Source organism: Narcine bancroftii, chromosome 10, assembly GCF_036971445.1.
Source record: "Narcine bancroftii isolate sNarBan1 chromosome 10, sNarBan1.hap1, whole genome shotgun sequence".
NCBI classification, from domain to species: Eukaryota; Metazoa; Chordata; class Chondrichthyes; order Torpediniformes; family Narcinidae; genus Narcine; species Narcine bancroftii.
The window spans coordinates 16,131,143-16,156,340 of NC_091478.1; the positions used below are offsets into that span (position 1 = coordinate 16,131,143).

Here is a 25,198-nt window from a genome sequence, read left to right on the forward strand (position 1 = left end):
ACAGATAGCAAAACAATATGCTTTTTGGGTATTAAACAATGCCACAAAAACAAAATTTGGTCTTGATTTTGTGAGGCTTCCTAAAGGCTCTTTATTCAAGCAGTTGATTATCTATGGTGAACCTAGCAGACCCATGGGGCCATTAAATTTTCCAGTATACGTGTTATGGACCCAAAACTCTCTCTATCCTAACAATGAATATGTCTCAACCAACAAGCTGTCAACGATCTGATTCATGGTCACCAGATGAAAATCCATTGAGAATTGTCTAAAAAAGTTGTTTACATCATTAGGCATCTGTCTGTAGTACTTGGGACAGAGCCACTTGTGCTTAACTTGTTCTCTATTGATAATAAAAGTCAAAAAGAAATGCATACACTGCTACATTTATTTCCATATTGCTCAATTTCATCTTTTAAAATATAAAGGCTCCAGTTCTCCATCATTTCAATGACTGGATAATTCCATGAAGAACATTGTTTTAAGAATAAAAATGTGCTGTTTCTATGCTCAAATGATGAACTAGGTCTAACATGCACATTTACCTGCTGAGATTTGTCTCATGCTTGTGTACAAACTTAAAGCTTATAGAAATGCTGTTAAATGGTGGCAAAAATGATAGGGTGGTTCAAACAATGGAAGTAATGGTACTGGTTCTTTGAGAAGATTTTAAAAATCTGGTACTTGTAACTAAGTAGGACCATTTGGTAACTCAAGCGTGAGGATTATACAGATCTGAATGGCGTGAGTTCTTAATTGTTAGGAGAAAAGCACAATAAAATATTCATCTTAAGATGAGGGGTGTCTCAAAGGAAGAGATCCACAGAATTCCTGCAGCGATATTTTAGTGCTGCAACATTTACCAATGTCCAAATTGAAATGCATCATATGGGCCAAGTGTTGTGAATGAATTGATAATTACACATTCAGTGAAGAGGTTTGGCAGTTCCAAGGCAATACCATTGTCGTTGACAGGCTCATCCATAAGAGCACTAAAGCATCTGGTGTTGAGGATCCTGTCTATTTTATATCTCATCGGTGTTCTGGATTTGACGCATGGTCTTTTCTATAATAATGATGAATGGTCCAGCATTGGCTGAGAAAAAGTGTTGGAGTTTTTATTAAGTGAACTAACTGTCAGAAAGATTGAAATTGATTTGGGTCCTGGCTATCTCACTGTAAGTCACCAAGTTGAGTAAAACGATTGCACAGTAACACTTACTTTATATTCAATACATGCTTTCTAAGAGGATCCTTACATCGGTTTTCGAATCTGATATAGTACTCAGATTCATCAACAAGGTGAGATGTATGTATTCCAAATTTTATGCATTCATATAAAACTCAAAGAAATATACACAAATTTCTTTTTTATGGGAAAGAAAACATAACTCTGATTCTGGCTGGCCTTGTGACTTACCCATCTGTTTGGAAGCTCGTAGTCTGAGGATTGTGGAGGTAACTAATCCAAATGTGTGCCACACCTGAAGTAGCGCCCACCTCAATATAAAATGCCAGGCAGATTGTATGTCTCATTCATCAATTTGATTCGCACCTAAAGGGTTGAATACATAGCTTAAACTAGCAAAGTTGGCAATTTATGAACCATGTCATTCATTCACCCAATCTATAGCAGATCTATGGTACCTTCTCTCTGCTTATGAAATTTTATAGTTCCAAAGTAAGATATTTTGCAGTGCTTCAGAGATAATACAGTTGAAGTGATCAAAAATGAAAATTAGATGATTGGGCACTCAAAGAACTGCCTTGAAATGTTCCAATAAACTCATCGCACCTACATTACAGTTTTCGGGGCAAATGAACAAGTGTGTGAACCCACTGAGCCTGGGAAACATAGTTAATGTAGTGGAATGGTTTCAGGTTCATAAATATTGACAGGCCTTAGTCCATAAATTAACAGGCTGTAGTGTACACAGGGACATCAAAACTTCCTAACTAAACATGCCATATATCAGCAGGGCTATTTTACTGGACATGTGTCTCTTGCATTGAATGCTTTTGGATTGCACAGCCTGCAGGTCTATTTGATGTGGAATTATCTGGCCCTTTTGGGAAATAATATGAGAAGAAGCCATCTCAATTATTCATAACTCTGCTGGGTATATTAGTGGGCAGTTTATTTGCTGTTCTTCAGAAATGCAGTTCTATTGCAGACAAATCCATACACATTCCATGTCAGAAATTTCTGAGTGAAAACAATGTGCCCAGACAAAGAAGGTAAATTATTGATGGCTGTCTCAATCTATTGATCATAAACTGCACATTTTTACATACGCTGCTTACTTCATAGATCACTACTGCAGCTCTTTTGATAAGCAATGTTCTAAAAGCAGCAATGCCCTCTCAATATAATCTATGCTGCCAAAGTTAATGAGAGAACAATATTACTCATGCCATTAGGAAAACACCTTATCCTTTCAGGCGCATGGAGGAAGCAGCTCCATCCATTAAGTCTGCTTCACCATTTATTATATCATGGATTGGAACTTCAACTCTGCATTCTTCTCTACCTCTAGTAATCTTTTAGCCCCTTGCTTATCAAAAGTATGACTGCCTCTGCTTTAATAATATTCAGGGACTGGTTGCATCACCCTTTCAGGAAGAGAGGTCCAAAGGGTCACCTGAGAGAGAAAAAAGTCTCAACATTAAATGAGTCACACCTTACTTTTAAACAGAGACACCAAGGTTCCTATCAACCCTGTTAAGACCCTGCAGGTTCTTACTGGTTTTATTCAAATGCCTTTACACTTTGCTAAACTTCATTAGATACAAGACTAGTCCATCAAATATTTCATCATGTTAACCCAGCCATACCAAGTATTTGTCAAATAAACTACCTCTAAACTGCTTCCAACCTATTTACATCCTTTCATACGAGACCAATGCTGTACAATCTCATCAATGTCCCGAACCATAACCCCCCCTGCTTTTGTATTGAACTTCCCCTCATAAATGCTAACATCTCTAATTTCCAACTGTTTGTGAATCGTGAACGAGAGCACGCAACCCCCGTGAATCCCAGAATTCTGCAATTTCTCATCGTTTGAATCATCTGCATTTGTTTTCTTTTGCCTGCTAAGATGGATATTTTCACATTTTCCCACACCACACTCTATCATATTTGTCCACTCACAACATATTATATCCCCCTAATATCCTCCTCAGGTTATTTTCCAATCCCTATTTGTATCATGGTCTTAACTGAATAATGACATTTTTCACATTTATGTAAACAGTAGGCTCAAGGCATTTGTTTCATGGCAATCGCAAAAATGAAACACTCTCAGATTATAGAGTTGTACAATACAGAAATTATGCACCCACAAAATCCATGAAGACTCTCAAATGCCCATCTCTACAAATCCCATTTTTCCATCTCTTCACCCCCAAAGTTTTCTGTGCTGCCTATTCAGCTGCTTCTCGAGAAACTTCTTCAAAGGCAGAGTGTTCCAAATTCTATCCGCCCTCTCGATGAAAAACTCCCCACCTGCTATCCCTGCCTTAAACCTATGCCCTCTGTTTTTAGACACCTTTCCAATGCTGAGAAGTTTCTTATCTGTGCTCCTCCTAATTTTGTATACCTCGGTCAGTTCACTCCCAGCAACTCCAAGGAAAACAGAAGCAGTCCATGCCGTTTCTGCTCATAACTGGTTAGTTATGAGGCGGATCTGCTCCTCAAATCTCCATCCCAGTTACACAATGGTGAATCTCTTCTGCACCCTCTCCAATACATCATGTCATTCCAATGGTATGCTGACCAGGCATAATATTCCAGTTGTCACTCAGATTAGTACATTCTATTGTTGGATCTCTGATTTTATATCTATTACCTGTTGTCCCAGCTACCTGTGTAACATCTCTGGCGTTCCTTGCACACCAAGGTCGTTCTGTCCATCAATATTTCCCACTATTCATTGTGTAAATTCCTTGTCTTATTCATCCTCCCAATTATGTTTCCATATAACCATTTACGGAGCGGAAACAGGCCATGTCGGCCTTTCGAGTCAGCACCGGTTCACTAGAACAACTCCACTAGCTCAAACCTCCCGCTCATCGCCAATAACCCTCCAACCCCCTCACCTCCATGTATACATCCAACCTTCTTTTTAATGACAGAAGAGACCCTGACACAACTATCTCATTCGGAAGTTCTAATGCAAAAATCTATCCAACTGTATCTGAAATATATTTAATGAGGCAGCCTCCTTGGGCAGAGTTTCATAGGGGCTACGTCCGTAAAATCCTTGTCACACAAGTGACAACATCACCAACTGAGTGAGGCAAGCTGTCTTTCTTCTACTTCATTCTAGTTACCTTTTGTCTAAGGCTGAATATATCCTGAAAGCTCATACTGTATGATATATTCCTTGCAAAGGAAAGCATATGTGGGAAAAAGACAATGATGTTGCACTTCAGTGAAACAGGCTGCAGAGGCTGGTGACACCGATTATAAATCAGGCAGAACAAATACTGATCTAGCTCTGTAATCTTCAATCAAATAAGCACAAGTGCCCTGTCTAAGAGGATGTTCTGAATCTTTAGTTTATGTTTAACATTGTAGTCCTTGAATTTTCCTTGACTTGTTCCATGTTAAATAATTTCTGAATCTTGAAAAGTTCTGCTGCTAAATGTTAATGATTGTGTTCATGTTCCACTTAATGCAACTCATGCAATATTTATTTACACTTACATCACTCCTTCATCTTCCCACAGGCCTCTTACTTACTGAAATATTTTTTTTCAAATTGTGCTGCAGACACCATTGCACACTTTTGAGACCACTTGAGGAGTTTTTCATTTGATGCTCAAGGCAGTTTGAATTTTATTAAGCAGACCTGCTGTTTGACCCAATGATTCCAAATGGCTTCTCGAACGATGTATTGACAAAGATAACTACTGTTTTGCATTTCTATTATAGTCAGTCTTTTGTACAGCAGAGTGAAAATATTAATTTTGGAAAATGCATGCATACCAACTGAGTCTTAAGTAGTAATTTCTTCATCATTATGACCTGCTTTAAAGGTTATTATGATAATGAAAATTCAATACACAAAAGTGCTGAAGAAACTCAGCAGGTTACACAGCACATCCATTGAAAGCAAAGATATGTAACCAACATTTCAGGCTTGAGTCCTTCAGTTGTGTATTGTCATGTCTCCAGAATGGAGGACCGTCGCCTTCCCAAGATCGCATTATATGGCGAGCTCTCCACTGGCCACCGAGACAGAGGTGCACCAAAGAAGAGGGACAAGGACTGCCTAAAGAAATCTCTTGGTGCCTGCCACATTGACCACCGCCAGTGGGCTGATCTCACCTCCAACCGCGCATCTTGGTGCCTCACAGTTCGGCAGGCAGCAACCTCCTTTGAAGAAGACCGCAGAGCCCACCTCACTGACAAAAGACAAAGGAGGAAAAACCCAACACCCAACCCCAACCAACCAATTTTCCCCTGCAACCACGTCTGCCTGTCCCACATCGGACTTGTCAGTCACCAACGAGCCTGCAGCTGATGTGGACATTACCCCTCCATAAATCTTCGTCCGCGAAGCCAAGCCAAAGAAGAAAGAATCTGCAGACTTCCTTGTTTAACTACAATAATGGAAGTTCTCATTGCACACAACTCCTTTTGTAAATATATTTAGCAATTGAATGGCTTTTATTTAAAATCAATATTTTTTTTGTGTGAAATGGCAATGAATATTTAATAAAATTGTATCCACTCACCATGGCCTCAAATCCCATTTGGTTCTGTTGTCTGTACCTCCTTGAAAGTTTTATATTCCACACTCCATTGGAAAGTTCATTCTCATTTCCTGCGTTCTCTTTATACTGAAAAGGTTACTCTGGGAAATCATATTATGATACTACATAACATGTCCAAAAAATACGAAGTGTGTATGTATATGAGAGAGGGAGCATGTACTCATGTGTGTGTGTGTGTGTGTGTGTGTGTGTGTGTGTGTGTGTGTGTGTGTGTGTGTGTGTGTGTGTGTGTGTGTGTGTGTGTGTGTGTGTGTGTGACTAAAGGAGACTGAATTTGCACTCAACCGAGGGATCTATCATCTTGGATGCAGTTCACCCTGTTAGTATTTCCCATGGTCATAGGGTTGTACAGCATAGAACAGACCCTTCAGCCCAAGTCGTCCATGCCATCAGGGTTGGCATGCTGGTCTAGTACCATTTGCCTTTATTTGCTTCACATCTTTCTAAGCCCTTCCAATCCATATATCTGTCCAAATACCTTTTGAAAGTTGTAATTCTACCCACATCTGCAGCTTCCTCAGTAGCTCATTCCAGATATGGGGTACCTCGAGATGAAATGTTTCCCCTCAAGTGCCTCTTAAATCTCTCACCTTAAACCTAATCCTTCCAGTTCTAGATTTGTCTGCCCTGGGGAAAAGATTGTAAGGATTCATTTATCCATGCCCCTCATGATTTTATAAACCTCTATTAGGTCACCCTCAGCCTTCTATTCTCTAGGGAATAAAGACCAAGATGATCCAACCTCTCACTATAACTCAAGTCCTCCAATCCTGGTAACATTCTGGCTAACCTCCTCTGCACCCCTTCTAACTTTTTGATATTGATGGTATTTATTCCCACACGGTCGGTGATATGAGGGACCTGGTTGCTAGCTGAGACATCCTGAGAGCAAACCATAACTTGTCCATTCCCTGCTTTGCTACTACCACCATTCAATCTCATGTTCAACATGATACCCTATTTACTTTTTTACAACATCTATAACATTCTTAATGTGCCTATTATCCTTGTGTGTTCCAGGCTGTATGAATTTATAATCATTACTTTTGGTTCACAGGTATGGAGGTGGCTAAGCATATGTCGGTATTGTTAGCTGCACCAGGAATTGCTTATTTAGCACTAATGATCCAGTCCCCTGTAAGTTGCTAGAAATGCAAGGCAGAAAAGCATAAGAATCTTTGCAGGGCTTCTGCTAACTGGGTGAATGTGGTAAAGAAGTCTGCATCTCGTTAAACAATCAGGTTTTGAAATGATAAGAGCAAGATCTGAACAAGAAAGTGCAAGTTGCTGTGGTGAACTTAGCTTCAAATCTGGCATAGACAGCATAAGAATGAAAGATAAGTTTGATGAGGGAGACATTGAGGGAACAAAAGGAGAAAACGTGAGTTTTGAAAAAATATCTTTCAAATTTCAAAAAATAAACTGCAACATGTTGAATGGCAAATATTTTATGGCAGAAAGATCATGAGGCAATTACTATGTTGCAAAAACAGCATTTAGATTGATACGGGCAATTTTTGATTTTTTAAAAACATTTTAATTGTTTTAAAAATTTAGTCATACAACACAGTAGCAGGGCCATTTTGGCCAACGAGCCCTTGCCACCCAATTACACCCAATTCGCCTACAACCCCCATGCGTTTTGAAGTGTGAGAGTAAATTGGAGCACCTGGAGGAAACCCACGCAGACCCATGGAGAACATACATTACAGATGGCGCGGGATTCGAACCCTGGTCCCGATTGCTGGTGCCGTAACAGCATTGCGCTAACCGCTATGCTATCCCTACTGCCTTTTAGCTTTCCTTAGCAAAATTAGTTTGTGTATTACATGTTTAGCAACTTCACACTGTCTCATTGGTGATAGATAAATTATAGCCACTTATGCTGGGATGAGAAAGAAATTGTCAGATAATTAAATATTCTGACCACAAAATTTATTTGCATTTGTCGCAATTTTTATGCAGGTTTTTCTGCTGTCACTTACCACTGTGGAACGTCAGGTCAACATTTTCCTCCGCAGTTTGCTGTATCAACTATTCTGATTTTCAGACCATTAGTTCACTCTGTCAAATGGATTTGAAAATTCTCTGTCACCTTCATTGCCATCCTGAACATAACAACCTACATTCATCAACCCTGAATTTAACTAGTGAGGCAGAGAAAATGTACACAGTACATTGTCTTCTACATACATCAGCACACATTATATATGCTTCAATAGAAATAAAGATTTATTCAACCATTTATACATGTTGATTTTCTAAGCTTTCAGTGCAGAAAGCCTTTTTTACAATATTGCAAATTAAATTTGCACATGATATGAAGGTAGGTAGAGAAAGCAGAAAGACAGACAGATTAGGAGAATAGGCAGAGATGTGGCAAATGAAATATAATGTCAGAAAGTGTACGGTCATGCTCTTCGGTAGAAAAAATAAACGGGCTGACTATTTTTTAAATGGGGAGAAAATTGAAAATACCCAGATGCAAGGAGACTTGGGAGTCCTCGTGCAGGATCGCCTGAATCTAAACTTGCATGTTGAGACAGTGGTGAAGAAGGGGAAGGCAATGCTGGCGTTCATTTCAAGAGGAATAGAATAGAAGAGCAGGGCTCTTATAAGTTACTGGTGAGACCTCACTTGTGAACAGTTTTGGGTTCCTTATTTAAGAGAGGATGTGCTGACATTGGAGAGGGTTCAGAGGAGGTTCACAAGGATGATTCCGGGAATGAAAGTGTTATCATACGAGGAGTGTTTGACAACTTGTACTCATTGGAATTTATGAAAATGAGGAGGGATCTCATTGAAATATTTCACATGTTGAAAGGTGTGGGTAGGTTAGATGTAGAAAGGTTGTTTCCCATGGTGGGAGTGTCTAGGACAAGAGGGCTCAATTCATCCACTTAGAACATATGCATAGGAATTTATTCAGCCAGAGGGTGGTAAATCTGTGGAATTTGTTGCCACAGGCAGTTGTAGAGTCCAGGTCATTGGGTGTCTTTAAGACAGAGATTGATAGGTACTTGATTAGCGAGGGCATCAAAGGTGGTGGGGAGAAGGCCGGGCAGTGGGGCTGAGTGAGGAAATGGATCATCTCATGATTAAGTTGTGGGACAGACAATGGGTTAAATAGCCTATTTCCGCTCATGGTCTAAGAGAGCCATTGTCTCGTAAAACCATAAAGAACAGGTGGCCATTTGGTCCTTTGAATCTACTCGACCGTTCATTTATATTCATTTCCATTCTTGTTCTTTTGATTATCCCTTGATGTCATTTGCAACTAGAAATTTATAGCTAATTCTTTCTTAAAAATATATATAGCAATTTGAACTATCATAGCAAACATTCGCCATCTTCTGAATTAAGAAATTTCTTTTCACCTCAGTCCTAAACTCCAATTAGTGAACACCCCTGCCAGTGTAAACATCCTCCCTATACCCAGTTTCATTTTGATCTTGTTCCAGCGAATAAAACTAGTTGACTTAATCTTTCCTCATGAAGTATCCTAGGACGTCTTGCTACAAGCACTAAGGGTGTTGGTGAGACCACACTTGAAGTATGGTGTGTAGTTTTGATTACCTTCCCTAAGAAGGAAAATGCAGCACATGTATAGAAGTGAGTGCAATATGTGTAACAAACCTTCCTTGCTTCAATTTTGTAATCATATGGTTTCTCCACTGCTCACCTCCATCTACCTGTTTGCTTTCAGTACAAAAACACCCAAATACTTTTATGTATCATCATTTCCCAATATAATACTATTTAAATACCACTCTGTTGATCCTTTTATCTTGCTAAGGTGAATAACTTCAGAATTATCTGCATGACCGGCTGTGTTCTGCCCATTCATTCAATATGTCCAGGTTACCTTGAAGGTTTTTTGCATCCTCCTCAAAATTCTTAATCTCATCCAGTATGGGAACCAGAGTGTTGGGGCTGATGAAGGAGGACACGGTAGAAAATTGAAGATAGTGTGCAGCAAGGATAACTGACAAGAGAATGCAGCCAGAGGGATAACAAAGAGACGGTGTATTCAAAAACTAGTCTGAAGGTATTGTACGTAAATGCACGTAAATGTACAACTACAAAGTAGAGGGTATGATGTTTTGGCCATTATGAGTTGTGGCTAAAGGACTGACGTCTTTGAGAAGGGAACGCAAGGAAAGGCAGGTAGGGAGAGGGGGTGGCGTGGCTCTGCTTGTAAGTAACAAAATTAAATCATTGGGAATAAGTGACATGGGATCAGAAGAGGTAGAATCCTTATAGGTTGAGTTCAGGAATGGAAAGGTAAAAGGACCCAAATAGCAGTTATATACAGGCCTCCAAACAGCAGCTAGGATGTGGACTACAAAATACAACTGGAAATAGAAAAGGCATGTCCGAAGGACAATGTCACGATAATCATGTGGGATTTTAACATGAAAGTCGATTGAAGAATAGGATCTCAGGAGAGAGAGAGAGAGAAAGAGAGAGAGAGAGAGAGAGAGAGAGTGTATGTGGAATGCCTACAGGATGGCTTTTTGGAGCAGCTTGTTGCTGAGCCCACCATGGGATCAGCTGTTTTGGATTGGGTGCCATGTAATGGACCAGAGGTGATTAGAGAGCTTAAGGTAAAGGAACCCTTAGGAGGCAGTGATCACAATACAATTGAGTTCACTTTAAAATTTGAGAAGGTGAGGCGAGAGTCCAATCTATCAGTATTTCAGTGGAGTAAAGGAAATTGCAGATGCACAAGAGAGGAACCGGCCAAAGTCAATTGGAAAAGCACATAATTAGGGAAAACAGTTGATCAGCAGTGGCTGGAGTTTCTGCAAGAGGAAAGTGCAGGACAGATACATACCAAAAAGAAAGAAAATTGTGAATGGAAAAATTAGACAATAGTATCTAATTAGACAAATTAGACGAGGGAAGTTTTTTTTTAAATTAAAAGCGAAAGAGAGGGCATAAAAGGGTAGAGGACTGGGAAGCTTTTTAAGACTTAGAGAAGACAATCAAGAAGATGATTGGAAAGGAAAAGATGAATTATGAAAGGAGGTTAGCAAATGATATCAAAGAGGATACTAAAAGCTTTTTTTAAATATAGAAAGATTAAAAGAGAGACAAAAGTAAATTACACTGAGATAATGTAATGAATGATAAAGAGATGACAGAGGAACTGAATGAATATTTTGGATCAGTCTTTTAACTATGTAAGACATTAGTTGCATACCAGACTCTCAAGGGTCTCTTGGAAGAGAAGTGAGTGCAGTTAAGATTATGAGAGAAAAAGTACTTGGGAAGCTAAATGGTCAAAGAATGGATAAGTCTCCCAGACTAGATGGGATACTCCCTTGGGTTCTGAAGCTGTAGAGATTGTGGAGGCATCAGTAACGATCCTCCAGGAATCATTGGATTCCTGCATGGTTCCACTGGACTGGAGGATTGCGAATGTCACACAGCTGTTTTAAGAAGAAAGGGAGGCAACAAAAAGAAAATTATAAACCTATTAGCCTTATGTCAGTAGTTGGGAAGCTGATGAAGTCAATTGTCAAGGATGAGGTTATGGAGTACCTCGAGGTGCATGAAAAGATAGGCTTGTCAGACATGATTTTGCTTCAAGGAAAATTATGCCTGACAAGCCTATTGCAATTTCTTGAAGAGATCACGAGTAAGGATAGACAGGGGAGACACAGTGGATGTTGTGTATTTGGACTTTCAAAAGGCCATTGACAAGATGCCACACATGAAGTTGCTAAACAAGTTGAGAGCCCATGGAATTACAGGTAGGATACTAGTATTGGCTGATTTGCAGGAAGCAGAGAGTGTATGAAAATGGTTTGTATTTGGGTTGGCCACCACGGGGCCGGTGTTGGGGGCTGCTTCTTTTTATGTCATAGATAAATGATTTGAATTTTGTGGCTACATTTGCTGATGCTAAAATAAGTGGTAGGACAAGAGGTGCTGAGGATAAGGAAAGGCCTCAGGAAATTGGATAGATTAGGAGAATGGTCAAAGAGGTGGCACCATGTCGGAAGGTGTACAGTCATGCACTTTGGTAGAACAACTAGCCAGGCAGACTATTATTTAGATGAGCATAATATTCAAAATCAGGAGTCCGGACCTCATGCAGGATACTCTAAAGGTTAACTTCCAGGTGGAGTCGGTGGTGAATAAGGCAAATGCAATGTGGGCATTCATTTCTAGAGGGATAGCATGTAATGTTGAGACTCTATAAGGTACTGGTGAGACATCACTTGGAGTACAGGTGCCTATCCTTTTATTTGAGGTCCTTGGGACTAGACACTTCTCGGTATTTGGATTATTCTGGATTATGGAATTAAAATGGCGGTGGTACAGATTCGTGCAAAACATGGACTAGTAGGGCCGAACTGGCCTGTTCTGTGTTGTAAGTGGTTATATGGTTATAAACTCTTTTTATGGAGCGACGCCGCATTGAAGCCAGCTCAATGCCCAATGGCTGTCTTCGTTACCAATAATTCCCTACACACCTGGAATGGCTCTGCGTTTCCAAGAGCATGGGGGATTATGGGTAGTGAAGACGGTCATAGATCAAGCATTAAAACAAAAAGAGGGTCACACCACCGTGCTCTGCCGCGCCTTTGTCTGCTTCCGTTCAGCTCCAGCTCTTGCTGCTGATTGGGCTCGGCTGCTTCCCAGCGTCCCCTTCGGCACCACCTTCTCCTTGGCACCGGCTCACTTCTCTCTTCCTTCCTCCCGAGCCATGGAGCTCAACTCCCGGTTCCCTTTGTCCTCCCGGCGGCTTGGTGGGCTCCAACTCTCCTTCCCCCCACTGGGCCTCAACGCTCTTCGAACTGAGTTCTCTCCTCACCCTCTCCCCACTTGCCCACCCATAATCATACTGCTGTTCTCTCCCCGCTCACCACCAAGCTGCATTCTCTCCTCGCTCTCCCCTGCTCACCGCCTGAGCCACATTCTTTCCTCACCCTCTCTCTAGAAAACCTGAAAATATATTGTTCATGCAATTAAAAAAATGTTGGGTTTTCAGTTTTTGGAATCGCAGATAAAGGGCTAAGGACCTGTGTTCAGTTTTAGATGACTTATTTGAGAAAAAGATGTGCTGGCATTGGAAAGGGTTCAGAGAAGATTTACTCGAATGATGCCAGGAATGAAAGGGTTAGCATATGAGGAATGTTTATTGGCTCTTGGACTGTACTCATTGGAGTATAGAAGCATGGGAGAGGGGTGGGGGTCCTCATAGAGACATTTTGAATGCTGAAAGGCCTGGACAGAGCAGATGTGGCAAGGTTGTTTCCCATGGAAGGAGAGTGGAGGACAAGAGGACACAACAGATGGAGAAATTTTTTTTTATTTAGAGGGTCATGAGTCTGTGGAACTTGTTGCCACAGGCAGCCGTGGAAGCGAGGTTGTTTGGTGCATTTAAGGCAGAGATTGACAGGTATTTGATTAGTCAGGGCATCAAGGATTATGGGGAGAAGGCCATAATCCCCATAAGGCGAGTGGGGCTGAGGATATATCAGCTCATGATAGAATGGTGGATCAAGCTCAATGAGCTGATGGACGTACTTCTGCTCCTATATCTTGTGATCATGTGATTATATTTTACTCCCTCATCCAAATCATTGAAATATAAAATTAACGTAGGATTAGTATAAATGGGTGTTTGATGCTTAGCATGGATTTGGTGAAACGAAGGACCCGTCTTTGTTCTGATTCTTTTTTATGACTCTGTGTTTCAACCATAGATCCCTACTGTGCACCATAAGTTACTGCTTGCGCTTTAAAAAGGACCCATTCGCAATTCAGCAGGATTACTGTATAAACTGATGCACAGGAATGGCATGTTCATGCATTTAACGACACACAGCACTGCTCCCCCGCTTTCAAAAAATTTTCAAATTAACTCGAGATTCAACCTTAATGCAGGCTGTGAGTTCTGGCAGATCACGTAACAGGTCTAAACACTTCTCCTTGCACATCTTTCATCTTCAGGAGAAACAGAATCACTCCGAACTAATTGAAACAATCAACAGACAGTTATATTCCAATATCAAGGTTGTAAGTGGCCATCACTGCAGATGTTGGCATAATTTCTGGTGCCAATTGTCACTTTGGTTGTTGAATATTCTGATGAACACAGTCTGATCCTGAATACAAATGTGGATGTACTTTGACTTAATTGAGTATGTCTTTTGTTCAGAACCATGTGATCCTGATATCATTCCTGATTTTGTCAGTTGTCTGCACTAGATACCATCTGGAACCATCCATCAGTTAACCATTTCACTGCATTTATTTTGTTTAGGGGAGATTGAAGACCAAAATATCCTTTCTATGGAACGAATTTGAAATAACATATTTAACAATCTTGTTTATGTTTCACCTGGTTAGTGAGATTTCATGCAAAAAAAGCAGCAGAGATTAAATTTAATGTGGGCGTCATGTTGAGCACAGGCATCGTGGGCCAAAGGGTCCATTCCCATGCTTCACTCTTCTATGTTCTATATTCAGCGGGTCAAGAATCTAGATCCTGTGATGTTGATAGTGGATATTGCTCGAAAACCACAGCTTGAGTTGTGTCCATATAATCACCACACAGCCTCACGTTTATCTGATTTTCCTTCCACTGCAAAATAAAAAGCCCAATCACTTTGATGCATCTTCACAAAAATTCAATACTTTTCTACTTTATTCATTTCTTTATACTTCCACTGTAGCAGGACATTAGTGTTATGATATGAACCTTTGAACATTTCACCTTGCCTGATCAATGAGGTGACTTTTCAATCTCAAAATTGAAGACAGATCCTAATTCACTGTCAACTGGCTTATCAAATACTTATCCATCAAGGTCCGTCAATTTACAACTATAGTACACCACATGCATCTTATTTCACCAAACCTTTAATTTGTCCTGATATCGGAGTATTTCTACCAATCATTCTTGGAGGTATACAGCTGAAATTCTGGAAGTATGGATGATTTTGATCGTAACAGAACAATTGACAGAACTGTTAGTGTCCGTAACAGATTTGCCCTTGCAGATTAAGGCTATTGACCTGAAATCCTGTTCACTTCATTTTCATTTTGCTCACTTCTTCATTATTATCAGTGAAGTTTAACATGCTCATCTGATTTTATGTGATCTTTGACCCCTTTAAAACACTTAGTTGTTTTGAATTGACCTTGAAGACCTTTGCTTCTCCAACAGACAATGCATTTTAGCATACTAGTCTCTCTCTGATTCTTTTTAAAGGTCCTGGAGAGTGTGTAGAACAGAAATACAAAGGGTTATAGCAATGTAGTTCCATGAAGGGTGAGTCACAAGTAGACTAGATCGTGGAGATGCCTTCAAAGGTCAGGGCATTGAGTGCAGAAGGAGAAATGTCATGTTACATCTGCACAAGGCCTCACTTGGAGTATTATGTCCATTCCTGGCCAACCCCATTATAGGAAAGATATCATTAGGCTGGAGGGGGTTCAGAAAAAGATTCACATTGTTACTGGGACAGGTGGACTTGAATTATCAGAATAGGCTGGGGCTTTTCTACCTGGACTGAAGGAGGTTGAGGGGAACCTCATAGAGGTTCATAAAATTATGAGAAACCTGGATAAGCTAAATAGACAATTGCTTTCCCAGAGGAGGAAAATCAAAAACCAAAGGGCATAAATTTCCCCTTTGGTATAATTTTTTTCACACAGAGGGTGGTAAATATTTGGAACAGGCTGTGAAAGGAAATGCCAAAACCAGGTACAATTGCCACATTGAAAAGACATTTAGATAGGTCCCTTGATAGGAATGATATGGACTGAGCACAGGCAAATGGGAGTACCTTGGGTAGATAACTTGGTCTGCGTGTGTCAAAGAGCCTGTTTCCATGCTGTAAAATTCTTCGACTCTAGGATTCAAAATTCAGATTGCTTTACACAATGGTTCCTTCCGTGAGTAGGTCCTGCTTTGATCGTTTTAGATGATATCTACTTCAAAATTGCAGTGCAACTGGCTTTCTCAACATTAAGTTCAGAGCTACATTGTAACTTGAGGTTTCCCAGCAATCAATCTAGGAACCATCCTAATGTTCAAAGTTCAATTGATAAGCTCACCAAACATAATAACAACTCAGGTAAAATCAAGCATTTCTGCTTCTGTTCCTCAAATATATTTTCTGTGTGTTTTCACATGCTAATGACACCATATGAACATATTATTCTGCATGGAATAGAGTTGAAGAAGATTTAATATAGATTATCGCTAAATGCTGTTATTTTTGTGAAGCATTGAAACTTGTCGGTAACTCTATTTATGATATATAATTAAAACAATTAGTTCATCAAAAAGCTTTCTGCTATCCTGTCTTTAGTCTGAAAGTGATTTCAACTCTGTTATTTTCTGTTTGAAACTGAATATATTAAACTGAATTAAAAGTGCCTCCAAACAGTTTTATGTAAACCACTTAACCAAAATTCTCAGTTATCCGAAAAAAATTCCGGCAGCGACATGACATCACATTGAAATTTTTTTTTACCCACCATGCTCAAGTGGGTATCTGAAACGCTGTTAGCACCATTTTGAATTCAACAGAGCTCTCGTGTACTCAAGTGCAGGGCTCCCTCTAAGCTGTGCGTGCACACAAATGGACGGTGTGCACAGAGGAAGCAAATGAGCACTCATTTGTGCGCGGGTGTATGTGCACACGATCCATTTTGTGCAAGTGCACGCGCGCATGCAGCTTAAAAGAGACCACTGCTCAAGGTAAGAATTAAAATTTATTTCATCCTTGAAAAACCTCTTGTTTTTTGTTGTTGTCTATGCTGAGGCTACTGGGCTTGGATCAGAATGGGGACCTCGGGCTACTGGGCAAGTTCGACCACAGCGGTGGGAAAGTGTCAGGGATCAGCCATGGTAGCAGGACTTCGGGCTTCTGGGCAGAATCTGCGACAGTGATGGTGAGGTGTCTGGGATTGGAGCGGGGACCTCGGGCTCCTGGGCAGGTTCGGCGACGGCAGTGGAGAGGTGCCGGGGATCAGCGATGGCCGATACAAATATTCTTCTGATGCTGCTCAGCTGTTTAAAGACACTTCTCAGTTATCTGAAAAATGCAGTTAACCGATATACGTCTTTCTCCACATACTATTAGAAAATAGTGGTGTGCTACAAGTTCAAAAGATTATTACTTATTCTTGAACAAGTTAATTATGTTAAATGTTTATTTGTGGTGCTTAAGGATGTACCTTTATTCCTCAGAAGATTGAGGATATTCAGTACACTACCTGCATCCCTGAACAACTTCCTCAGATGTTCCATCAAAAGTGTCTTGTCAAGATGTATCACTGGTTTGGATGTAAACAGTGCCCAAGACTGTAAGAAGCTGCAGAAAGTTGTGAATGCAGGTCAGACCATCAAGCAACAACTCCTCCCCCTCCTCCATCTACACTTTCTCCTGCCAACATATCAAAGGATTCATCCCACCCTGGACGCACTCTTCTTTTTCCTCCCATTGGAAGAAGATCCTAAGTGTTAAGGATTGTTTTGTTCCCATTGCCATCATATTTCTAATCAAATTGGATGAAAATAATGTTTTGCCCGAGCACTGTTCCAATTGATCTTTCTCTGTAATTCTGTACTCTATATGTTTTTATTACACAATATATGGACTGGTGAGCTGGATTGCACACAAAACAAGCTTTCTCACTGTACTTGATACACTTGAACAGGTTCCCAATAAAAGATGGAGTTCTATCTGGGAACCTAATCTTACTCATGAATGGGAACCAACAAAAGGAACTCATCTCTGTGGTTGGTATTATACAAGCCAGGGCAACCTATCCTGTTTTGTTTACTTGGGTTATAGACTGCCAATGTTGTCTGACCCACCCAGGGTTCCGTCTTGACAGCTTCCAATTTGCAATTTTCACCTGTTGATTTAGACAAGTGAGGTTGTACTTCATCAAAGATTAACACAAGATGTGCTTGTGTTGATATCTCAATAGTTGGTTTGAAGACTGCAGAGATGGTGGTGAGTTTCCATATGTCTAGGAGACCCTGATGACAAATAGCAAATACAAAGCTAAATATGTGAAACCTCAGCATATTCCTGCCAGTGACTTTTTATTAAGTGTAGGAATAAGATGGATCACCACTCTACGAAACCATACAAGCTTTTTAATTTTAAAGAGTAGGACAAAAGGAATTTCATCATAATTTTCAGCTTTTCATTGCAGTTTTTGCCTCAAAATAAGCTTGGCAGGCTTGAAACTTCTGCTGTTGTTTAAAAGACTGCTATAAATTTCCAGTTTACAATATTGAGATACGAATAGTAATTTGAGACCAAATAACAAATCAGTGATGTCTCTCGAGATCATTATAGTGTTAAAGTGTCATTGATTTCTTAGAAACAATCTGGCAAAAAAAATTGCTTTATTTACAGATGTAATGTGTAGTGTGTGATTTATAAGAGATTGACATTGTGGTGAGACAGCTTCATATTCTTCCAGATTGTCTCCTAAAAAATGGTATGCCAACCATACCTTTTGGGGTAGCAAGAATATGTTGAAAAACACCAGGCAAAACCTTCGTTGCCATGTTCTCTCCTTTGTTTTCTATCTCACATCTAAAATCAACCATGAGTCCCAATGTATCTACAGTCTGCATGCTAGAACCAACTTTACAATTATTAACACTATTTTGTTGTCAGATATGCTAGTGTTTTCTGGCCAGATGCTTAAGCAAGTCACTTCAAAAGATGTTGGCACACATTCATCCCACCTGCTGAAATATTGCAAGGTCATCCGAACAAAATTTTGAATGATCAGCTTACTTAAAATCAGAATTCACAAACTTAATAGTTTGATCATGAAACTGGTAAATTAATTAAAATCTGGATAGACCATAGGTAAAAACAATGTCATAATATTAATGTGAAACCTTTTCAGCAGAAAGAGTGCATGAATAAAATTACTGCAAAGGAAGATGGGCTCATTGTCCATAGATTTTCACATGGAATGAAAAAAAAGCAGTTCCAAAATTAATGATGTTGCAGTTAGACAAGTCTTTACAGTACACCCTTGTATAAAAAGAGTGCTGAAATAACTTAGTGCATTAAGCAGCAAAAGGTATAAGTCAATGTTTTAAGTTCAGGTTCTGCATCAGGAATAAGAGGGAAGGAGAAACAATGGCAGCATCTAGCAGTATGAGGGATGTAGGTGATGGGTGGGGACATGTTGGGCAGATGGAACCATGTGAGACAGTTCAGAAAGTGAATGAAGGGAGGAGAAAGCTAGCAGTCAGTGAGCATGAGGGGGAGGGGAGCCCCAGGTGTGTGGGTTACCTAAAATGGAAAAATTCAATGGTTACATCATTGACATGTAAACTAGCATTATAATTGCTATTCGATCTTAGCATCTGCCGTCTTTTTCTGCCTTCACACTATTTTGTACGTTCAGCAGTATTATTGCAAGTTTTATAATAATGCACACCATTAAGGTACCAAGTTTGACCTGGGTCTTTTGGCACATTGTTTGTCTTTCCTGAGTGAATGGACCCTTGAGCAGAGCAGCTCCCACACCCCATGGAGACGCTTCCAGTAAGAATGCTTTTCAATAGGTGCCTGTGGAAGTTGTTGAGTGACATGGGCGACATTCCGACTTCACCTTCTCATAAAGTAGAAGCATTGGAGTATTTTTTTGACCATTGCAACAATGTGCCTCTCCCAGGCCAGGCCATTGGATATGTTCATTCTTAAACACTTCAAGCTATTTACTCTTGCCATTTCTGTACAAATGGTATGGATTCTTCTCCCTCTCAATGATCATCTCTGTGGCCATATTGACATTGAGAGAGATGTTATCTTGCCACAATGCCACAAGACTTTCAGTCTCTCTCTTGTATCTGTCTCGTCTTTATTTGATATGTGGCACACTATTGTGGTGTTGTCAGCACATGGAGTTGGAACAGTATTTGGCCGTACAGTTGTGAGTGTAGAGGGTGCATAGTCAAGGAGTGAGTGCATATCCTTGAGATGTGATCGTGGAGGAAATGTTGTTACCCATCTTCACTGATTGCAGCTTGTTTTCAGGAAATCTACGAGCCATTTTCTGAGGCCAAGATCCCAGTGTTTGGGTATGAATTTGCTGACCACCTATGGCATTGAAAGCAGAGCAGTAGTTCATAAACAGCAGTTTAACATGGGTATCCTTGGCATCCACAAATTGAGTCCTAATGGATCTCTTCTAAGAAATGTCTTCACTTCCAATGAATTGATTCTATCTGCTGGCAACTGATTTTTCATTCTGAAAAATATAAATAAAAATATATCAGGCAGTCAAAATCAGGATGAGAAAATTACATAAGATTTGTTACTGCTTAAATGCAAGTGTTTTTTAAATTTTTATGGAGGAAACTGGAAACAATTTCCTCCATAATAATCACAATATCAATGTCCAATCTCCGTTAACATTCCCCTCCGGTCTCTCTCTTTCCCTCTCCCCTTCTTCCAGCTCCCCATGCCCTTCCCTTCTCCTGTCAGAAAGCTATCTTTCTTAGCCCTCTGCTTTCTCAATCAGTTCTCAGCTTCTACCCTCCCACCTGTATCCAGCAATTGCCTCTCCCCCCCCCCCACCACAACCCCCACCCCTCTTCCCACAATACATTTTATTCAGGTGCCTGCCTGTTTTTTGACACTTTCTTGGATGCTGCGTGACCTGCTGAGTTTCTCCTGCTCTCTCGTGTAGTACACTAGACCCCAGCGTCTTCAGATTTTCGTGTTTACCTCCATTTGGTTTTCATGAAAAAGTTTGGAAATTACAAAATGAGTAGTTGAATACATTGAACACAATCGGTGTTGCATGCTCATTCTGAATGAGTGAAACATGAAGGTCTGCGACGCAGTGATTGAAGTAAAAACAAAATGCTGGAGAAACTCAGCGGATCAAACAATGCACTTTATATCGCAAAGATAAAGTTCTCTCGAATAATCCTCCGGAAGAACTCAGAAGAACTCTAGCAATTCAAGAATCTAGCCCAGTATCATCTTTTCAAAGACAATTATGGATAGCTAAACAAAATACTGATCTTGCCAGAAATGTTGCATGCCATGGTTAAAAAATAAAACTGCCCATAATTTGGTGTAAAATGAATTACATTGGTCAGAGAGTAAGAAATGAATGAAGATAATGGAGTACCATACATGCAGGCATATAAGAAGGAACAAATTTTAAAAATGTCACCCCAAAACTAGGGATTGTCTTATATACTAAGAATAAATCCAAACCTTGACAGCAAAGTCTCAGTTCTCCCATGCAGCAAGTATACAATGTGAACCTTAACAGATAAGTCTCAGCGTTCCCCTGCGGCAAGTGTACAGTGTGAACCTTGACAACAAAGTCTTAGCATTCCCCTGCGGCAGGTATACAATATGAACCTTGACAGCAGAGTCTCAGCTCTCCCCCCATAGGGCCCATCTGCCCAGTCCAACTACCGTCAGTTCTGTACAGGCTTTAAACGGCCTGTTAAAAGAGCCGACAGTGGTTTATTTAAAAACATGCTAATAAAATTCAAACGTTTACTGGGTAATTTGGCTTTAAAATTTTGTGACAGCAACACTCCACTGGTCAGCAGTAAGTGTAGCTCAAAAGCTACATTGGAAATGGGCACAGAGTCATGGGAAGTAAGGAAAACAAGCAGTGGTCATGGAACCTAAACAGATTAAAGAGGAGAAAGTGCTTGCTGTCTTAATGCAAAGAACGGTAGATAAATCCCCAGGGCCTGACAAGATATTCCCTTCAGGACCCTGAGAGAGGCAAGAACATAAATTGGAAGGGCTCTTGCAGAAATATTTAAAATGTCCTTAGCCACAGGTGTGGTGCCAGTGGGTTGGATGTTAGCTCATGTTGTTCCATTATTTAAAAAAGGCTCTAAAAATTATAGGCTGATGAGCTTGATGTCAATTGACATCAAATTATTGGAATGTATACTAAGAGATTAGATATACAATTATTTGGATAGCCATGGACTGATTAGGGATATCAACATGGCTTTATGCACGGTAGGTAGTACTTAACCAGTCTTATAGAGTTTTTCGAGGAGGTTGCCAGGAAAGTTGATGAAGGAAAGGATGTTGTCTACATGGTCTTTAGTAAGGTCTTTGACAAGGTCCTGCATGGGAGGTTAGTCAGGAAGGCTCAGAGGCTAGGTATTCATTCATGGTGAAGTAGTGAACTGGATTTGACGATGGCTGGATGGGAAAAGCCAGAGAGTAGTGGTGAAAGATTGCTTCTCAGATTGGAGGCCTATGATTAGTGGTGTGCCTCAGGGATCATGGGACCATTGTTGTTTGTCATCTATATCAATGATTATGTGGTAAATTGGATGAGCAAGTTTGCAGATGACACTAAGTTTGGAGGGTTGTGGACAGCGAAAAAAGTTTTCAAAACTTGCAGAGGGAACTGGACCAGCTGGTAAAATAGACTGAAAAATGGCAGATGGAATTTAATGCAGACAAGTGTGAGGTGTTGCATTTTGGAAGCACAAACCAGGAAATGACATACACAGTAAATAGTAGGGAACTGAAGAGTGCGGTAGAACAGAAGGATCTGGGAATACAGATACATAATTCTCTGAAAGTGGCGTCACAGGTGGATAGGGTTGGAAAGAGAGCTTTTAGCATATTGGCCTTCATAAATCAAAGTACTGAGTATAGGAGTTGGGATGTTATGGTGAGATTGTATAAGACATTGGTGATGCTACATTTGGAGTATTGTGTGCAGTTTTGGTCACCTAACTACAGGAAAGATGTCAATAAGATGGAAGGAGTGCAGAGAAGATTTACTAGAATGTTGCCCGGACTTCAGGAACTGTTACAGGGAAAGGTTAGGACTTTGTTCCCTGGAGCATAGAAGAATGAGGGGAGATTTGAAAGAGGTATTTAATAGAGGGGGAGAGACAGAATAAATGTAGACTGGCTTTTTCCACTGAGGGTAGGTGAGATACAAACCAGAGGACATGAATTAAGGGTGAAAGGGTAAAATTTTAGGGGGAACATCAGGGGAACTTCTTCACACAGAGAGTGTTGGGAGTGTGGAATGAGCTTCCAGCTGAAGTGGTAAATGATGGCTCAATTTTAACATTTAAGAAAAATTTAGATAGATATATGAATGGGAAAGGTATGGAGGGCTATGGGAAGGGTGTAAGACAGTGGGACTAGGAAAAAAGATTCAGTACAGTACAATTCCGATTATCCAAAATCAGATTATCTGAAATCCTCAGTTATCCAAAATCCTTTGGACCCAGAAATGGCTCTGAAAATTTTTTTGGATAATTGAGGATTTCAGAAAATCAGAAATCCTCATTTATCCAAAAAAGTTTGAAGCTGAAATGATGTAATTTCACCTCCGAAAAAAATTTGGATAACTGAAGATATCTGAAACAATCATAAATCCTCAGTTATCCAAATGTTTTTCAGAATCAAACTGACATCACAGGTTGAAAAAATTTTGGAAAATCCTGAGTAGAATTTTGAGTTTTTGGTATTGGATTTATCTTATTTTGTTCAGATTGTTTTTTGGAGAGAATTAAACATTCTTTCTTCTTTGGCTTGGCTTCGCGGACGAAGATTTATGGAGGGGTACGTCCACGTCTGCTGCAGACTCGTTGGTGACTGACAAGTCCGATGCAGGACAGGCAGGCACGGTTGCAGCGGTTGCAAGGGAAAATTGGTGGGTTGGGGTTGAGTGTTGGGTTTTTCCTCCTTTGTCTTTTGTCAGTGAGGTGAGCTCTGCGTCTTCTTCAAAGGAGGTTGCTGCCCGCCGAACTCTGAGGTGCCATGATGCACGGTTGGAGGCGATATCAGCCCACTGGCGGTGGTCAATGTGGCAGGTACATTGAGATTTCTTTAAGCAGTCCTTGTACCTCTTCTTTGGTGCACCTCTGTCTCGGTAGCCAGTGGAGAGCTCGCCATATAACACGATCTTGGGAAGGCAATGGTCCTCCACTCTGGAGATGTGACCCACCCAGCGCAGTTGGGTCTTCAGCAGCATGGATTCAATGCTTGCGGACTCTGCCAGCTCGAGTACTTCGATGTTGGTGATGAAGTCATTCCAATGAATGTTGAGGATGGAGCGGAGACAGCGCTGATGGAAGCGTTCTAGGAGCCGTAGGTGATGCCGGTAGAGGACCCATGATTTGTAGCCGAACAGGAGCGTGGGTATGACAACGGCTCTGTACACGCTGATCTTTGTGTGTTTCTTCAGGTGGTTGTTTTTCCAGACTCTTCTGTGTAGTCTTCCAAAGGCGCTATTTGCCTTGGTGAGTCTGTTGTCTATCTCTTTGTCGATCCTTGCATCAGATGAAATGGTGCAGCCGAGGTAGGTAAACTGGTTGACCATTTTGAGTTCTGTGTGCCTGATGGAGATGTGGGGGGGCTGGTAGTCATGGTGGGGAGCTGGCTGATGGAGGACCTCAGTTTTCTTCAGGTTGACTTCCAGGCCAAACATTTTGGAAGTTTCCGCAAAACAGGACGTCATGCGCTGGAGAGCTGGCTCTGAATGGACAACTAAAGCGGCATCATCTGCAAAGAGTAGTTCACGGACAAGTTGCTCTTGTGTCTTGGTGTGAGCTTGCAGGCGCCTCAGATTGAAGACACTGCCATCCGTGCGACGCAGTGAAGATGCTGTTATTAAACATTATTTGATGCTTAAAAGGCCTTCCCTTGTTGCTTGTTGTTGTTTAAACACTGTTACAAGTGATTTGCTGTTGCTACTGGGCTGTTTTTAAAAAAAAGACCAGTTATCCAAAAATATCAAGTATGTGAAATAGGCCCAGTCCATTCAGATAATTGGAGTTGTACTGTATGTTGTAAAGAACAGATTTTCAGGGTTTTTATTTTCTCTCAAGATTTTATACAAGTAGCAGCTAGGTTGCAGGTTAATGAAAAACGTATAAAGTTTTTCCAATTCATCTCCATCTCTCTTCTCACTAAAATATAACTATGTTCCCAACCAAATGTTCTGAATCTAGTCTATTGGCTTCCCAGTTTCACTATCTGCTTTTGCATTGATACAAATATGCATCATTTCTAACTTTCTTAGAGCCAAGGAGCCAAAGGCAGCATAGCCCTCTAGCACATTTTACATTGTAGTCAAAAGCAACTAGTCTCAGCTGATCTAGTGGCTTTCATAAAGGAATAAATTGTGCCAAAATAAATTAAAAAGGATTACCAACACTTCATTAATTTGTAATTGCATTTATTTAATATATATATATATATATACAGTATAAAGTGAGTACAGACTCCACTATCTATGTGGACCAGACTTGTGGCAAGTCAGGCCAACTGATTATATTAGGAAATGTATTTTCTTTAAAATTGCAAACATTCTTGTGACTAAATTGAAATTTTAAAGGATTAAAAGTCAAAACTATTGGGGTGAAAGTATGCAGTGC

At 40.4% G+C, this 25,198-nt stretch overlaps 1 protein-coding gene across 5 annotated transcripts in view; it reads left to right on the plus strand.

Annotated features, from left to right (window-relative positions):
* Positions 1-25,198, plus strand: part of atrnl1b (attractin-like 1b) — a 617,494-nt gene that overhangs the window by 568,266 nt on the left and 24,030 nt on the right. Inside the window, exon 29 of one of the 5 annotated variants that reach the window (XM_069900008.1) lies at positions 17,006-17,636. The exons of 3 other annotated variants lie outside the window; for them this stretch is intronic. In XM_069900008.1, coding sequence (XP_069756109.1) covers positions 17,006-17,013 — 8 coding nt within the window. In that variant the 3' untranslated portion in view covers positions 17,014-17,636. Of the gene's footprint in view, positions 1-5,182; positions 5,696-17,005; positions 17,637-25,198 lie in introns of those variants that run through there. One more of the 5 variants, XM_069900006.1, reaches the window with a different exon arrangement.